The sequence below is a fragment of the Curcuma longa genome, chromosome 10 (genome assembly GCF_044706935.1).
Source record: "Curcuma longa cultivar G26 ecotype Majalengka, Jawa Barat chromosome 10, ITB_CL_G26_1.1, whole genome shotgun sequence".
Lineage (NCBI taxonomy): Eukaryota > Viridiplantae > Streptophyta > Magnoliopsida > Zingiberales > Zingiberaceae > Curcuma > Curcuma longa.
The window spans coordinates 3,203,569-3,208,542 of record NC_133870.1 but is presented as its reverse complement, the minus strand read 5'-3'; the positions used below and the strand labels follow the sequence as shown (position 1 = coordinate 3,208,542).

At 49.2% G+C, this 4,974-nt stretch overlaps 1 protein-coding gene across 1 annotated transcript; it reads left to right on the top strand.

The window, feature by feature from the left end:
• The first annotated feature begins 472 nt into the window (after positions 1 to 472).
• Positions 473 to 2,002, top strand: LOC141835849 (3-ketoacyl-CoA synthase 6-like). Its single transcript, XM_074723231.1, has one exon. It carries the CDS (start codon positions 473 to 475, stop codon positions 2,000 to 2,002), a length of 1,530 nt encoding a protein of 509 aa, XP_074579332.1.
• Positions 2,003 to 4,974: the final 2,972 nt, after the last annotated feature.

The following is a 4,974-nucleotide window of genomic DNA, read 5'->3' as shown; positions in this document are numbered from 1 at the left end:
ATCACATGATTGCTTATATGTGATCTGGGATCATAATCCCTTCTTTGTAAGGATAATATATGATCTATCTGTCATCCTTTAATATTTTTCATTTCAATCCATCATAAAAATAAAAATCACCCATAAAATCTCTATACATTAAAATGTCATGCCCCATTACATACATTAAAGCTCAAATGTCAAAATATTAGTTGATCATATTAATTGATTTAACCTAACATGACAGTCCCTAATATATAACTATTTCACGTATAAAATCTACACTAGATTTAAAAATCTAATAATTTTGATTAAATTAATAATAAGAAGAAATAGATTGAAGGTGTCTTCATTTAAATTTTTGCTATTCAAAGGTAGATAGATCTGATGGGCTTGACCTACTCGCATTCATTGCACATTTATCTCTATACATCAACCCCCTCCCTCCCTGTCACCTCGCTACTACACAGCATATTTACTACTAGCAGCTAGCATGCCGTCGTCGTCGTCGTCGGAGCCATTGCCGGAGTTCTTGAGCTCGGTGAAGCTCAAGTACGTCGAGCTGGGGTACCGGTACGTAATGAGCAAGTTGGTGACCTTGGTCCTCTTCCCCGTCATGGTGGTCCTCCTCCTCGAAACGCTGAAGCTGGATCCGTCAGAGGTCGTCTCCCTTTGGCGACGAGCCCAAGGCATCAGCGCCGTCAACACTCTGGCCGCCGTTTTCCTCCTCGTTCTCGTCGCCACTGCCTACTTCATGTCGCGGCCGCGTCCCATCTTCCTGGTCGACTTCGCCTGCTTCCTCCCGGCCCCAAGCTGCCGCGTCCCCTTCGCCACCTACATCGAGCACGCGCGCCTCGTGCCCTTCTTCGACGAGAAGACTGTCCGATTCCAGCTGCGTATTCTGGAGCGCTCCGGCCTCGGCGAGGAGACCTGCCTCCCGCCGGATAACCGCTACATCCCCCCGCGTAATTCCCTGAAGGCTTCCCGCGCCGAGGCCGAGCTCGTCATCTTCTCCGCCCTCGACCAGCTCATCGGCAAGACTGGCCTCAAGCCCAAGGACGTGGACATTCTCGTCGTCAACTGCAGTCTCTTCTCGCCCACGCCGTCGTTGTCGGACATGGTGGTGAACAAGTACAAGCTGCGGAGCAACGTCCTGAGCTTCAACCTCTCCGGGATGGGTTGCAGCGCGGGGCTGATCTCCATCGACCTCGCGCGCGACCTCCTGCAGGCGCATCCCAACTCCTACGCCCTCGTCGTGTCCACCGAGATCATCACGCCCAATTACTACATCGGCAAGGAGCGCTCGATGCTGCTCCCTAACTGCCTCTTCCGCATGGGGGCGGCGGCGGTTCTGCTGTCCAACCGCCGGAGGGACCGCAGCCGCGCCAAGTACCGCCTACTTCACGTGGTGCGCACCCACAGAGGAGCCGACGACCCAGCCTACCGCTGCGTGCACGAGGACGAGGACGACGACGGCAACTCAGGGATTAGACTTTCCAAGGACCTCATGGCCATCGCCGGGGAGGCGCTGCGAGCCAACATCATGACAGTGGGTCCGCTGGTGCTGCCGGTGACGGAGCAGCTGCGCTTCCTGGCCAGTCTCGTGGGTCGGCGCTTGATCACGGCCGGGGCCGTGGCGCGGCCTGGGTGGAAGCCTTACGTCCCCGACTTCATGCGCGCCTTCGAGCACTTCTGCATCCACGCCGGAGGCAGAGCGGTGATCGACGAGCTGCAGCGCAGCCTTCGTCTGTCGTCGGAACACGTCGAGGCGTCGCGCATGGCCCTGCACCGGTTCGGGAACACGTCGAGCAGCTCGCTGTGGTACGAGCTGGGGTACATCGAGGCGAAGGGCCGCATGCACCGCGGGGACCGCGTGTGGATGATCGGCTTCGGCAGCGGGTTCAAGTGCAACAGCGCGGTGTGGCGGTGCCTCCGCTCGGTGGCAACGCCGGTGGAGGGGCCGTGGGCGGAGTGCATCCACCGCTACCCAGTGGACATCCCTGAGGTGGTCAAACTGCTGTAATAACTGCACGCTGCCATTTTCAATTCAACACTCTCCCTCCCTCTCTCTCTCATCTTTGATTATTCACCGACGCTGTGTTGCTACTGCAGACCGTCTGCGTCCACTAGCTAGTTGTTATCTATCTGGATTACGTACGTACGATTGCTGTTGTAATTCATTAAGAAGGTTTAATTTTAATGACGACAGCATTTTGATTTGAGCAAATAAATTTTACCATGTCAGTCGAAGTGCTGAAGTGAAGTAGGTTTGTCCTCGCATGCATATTTTACAGCCTCAGTAATTCAGTTTGGATAATCTAATTGTATGGTCGATAAGTATTGAAAATTTTAAATATGAGCATGCAGTAATATATATTAAGATTTAGATAAAATTTTAATATTTAATATATATTCCAGTTAGACACCGAAGACGATCAAATCATCAATCAAAGATTATGTCACTCAAACCGCGACAAACCCAGTTAATCTAAGGAACCTGGAGAAGGGAGCTAGATACTAAACCAAAGGATTAGCTAGCTGCCAAAGATTCCCGGCGGGGCCACTCCGACGTTTAAGTCAGCAAGATAATCAAGAAGAAGAAGAAGCAGTAATGCTTGAAATGCAGAAGATTCCAGTGAGGTCTCTCGTACCCATCCTGAAGCTTTTATACTCACCGAGATGGATGGTGGTAAGGTGAGATATCTGAGTAGACAAATCTGATACATCTTTAACAAGTGCGCAGACATGCTAGCATCTGAGAGATAAAGTTGTGGGCCTAGCAACCATCCTGTGACTTGAGCATGTGAACCATTCTTGTCCTTTAGTTGGGAATGGAAACCCGAACAGATAGAAGTCTGACAACCTAGTAACCGTCCCTCTTTTATGGTATGACTCACACGTGTGAGTGTCTTATAGCTGAGCTTCATGAAGCTGCCTTTAGGTAGGGAAAGGATGAGGAAGGACGAAGTCGGAGTGGCGTAGGGAGCTCGAATCCGTCGAGGTAGGCCCGAGCAAGATGAGCATGTAAAGGGAAGAGCAGGGCCTGTCTTCGGGAGGCTAGGATAAACAAGTGTCGAGATAGCTGAGCAGCACAGAGGTCAAGCTGGCCAAATAACAGGGAGACAGAGGTGGCCGAGCAGCAGGGAGGCCGAGCTGGCCAAATAATAGAGAGGCCGAGATGACCGAGCAAACAGGGAGACCGAGCTGGCCAAATAACAGGGAGGCTGAGCTAGCCAAATGACAGGGAGGTCGAACTGGCCAAATAACAGAGAGGCCGAGATGGTCGAGCAGTAGGAAGGCTGAGATGGTCAAATAACAGGGAGGTCGAACTGACTAAATAACAGGGAGGTCGATATGGCCAAGCAGCAGAGAGGCCAAGCTGGCCAAATAACAGGGAGCCCGAGATGGCTAAGCAGTAGGGAGGCCGAGTTGGCAACAGGGAGGCCGAGTTGGCCAAATAACAAGGAGGCTGAGATGGCCGAGCAACAGGGTGACCAAGATGTCCGAATAACAGAGAAGCCGAGATGCCCGAGCAGCATGGAGGCCGAGCTGACCAAATAACAGAGAGGGCCGAGCTGACCAAATAACAGAGAGGGCCGAGCTGCTTGACCACCTAGGCCGGGCGGTTGAGACGGGATCAGTCATATGAGGTTCGACCGTCGACCATTGACTATTGACCATTGACCATGGACTATTGATTTGCCAGGTTGGATTGATTATTGCCCCCCCCCCCCCCCCCCCCCCCCCCCCCCCCCCCCCCTTTTGCCACGTTCGATCCTAAGAGACTCATCGTATCAATATTTATTAATTTAATATATTTGATGTGTGATGGTTAGAAGATATTTATCAATAGAGGTGTTGGAGATCCTAACCCTCATTTTATTAAGATAATTATGAAGTGTTTAATTTAAAAGGCCCTTAAAAAATAGCAAGATAGTTTTAAATCTGATTCAAATATCAACGATTAGAAGTATCATCTAATTTTATTTTATATTTATTGATCATTTTTTTAAGGGATACGAATAAGATAAGTAAGGATCTATGTGGCGAGTCCTTAATTAAATCAATATAGAAGTCACCATAGAACAAAGTTAAGATTTGATCAATGCATGAGCCATGTGACAAAGACATAGTCGATCGATGTAGGAGCCACATGGTGCGTTCATGACTCCTGACCCGCCAACATATCAAGGTGATCTGACCTGCCAAGCCGAGTTTCTAACTCGACCTCCCGAGTTCCAGAGCTCTTGAGCTGCCAACGTCCCGACTTCTTAAGTTGTTGACTCGTCGAGTTGTTGGTCTCCAGACTTCTTGACTTCTCAAATTGCATGCGACAATTATTAACATTAAAGGACACCATGGTTATTGTAATTTAAGAATATGATAGTTATAACGACATCCTTTAATGACCCTTTAATGACTCTTTAATGAGAAGAGTCTCTTGGGCTTCTCTCTCTATAAAGGAAAGGGGAGGGGACTCTCCAAGGGATAAGTAATGAGGCATGATCATCCATTCTATATGTTATACTCTTTCATCTACTTTATCACATTTTTTATCATTTTTTTCTACTATTTGGGGCTTCATAATAACTTAGGCATCGAAGGGATCTTACCAGGGTAACTCTTGATAAACCCTATGATGCTTGTTATTCTACGCTTCCAGCATCTCAGCCACATGGACCCTAGCGTATAAAACCTCGAAGTTGTTGACGCACCAATTGTCCAGTCAGTCGAACTATGTCCTCCTTCAACTAGTTTTGAGGGGCATTCTTGTGATACTGAGGTAAGTAAGGGTCCATGTGGCGAGCCCTTAACTGGGTCAATATAGAAGCCACATAGAACAAAGTTAAGATTCGGTCAACGCAAGAGTCATGTGGCAAGGTCATATTCGGTCAATGCAAGAGTTATGTGACAAGTTCAGGACTCCCGACCCACCAACACATCGAGCCCATCCGACCTATCGAGTCAAGTTTCTAGCCTGATCTCTTGAGTTCC

Bases quoted from the DNA above. Each gene is read 5' to 3' on its own strand.
- LOC141835849 (XM_074723231.1), top strand. From the start codon at position 473: ATGCCGTCGTCGTCGTCGTCGGAGCCATTGCCGGAGTTCTTGAGCTCG.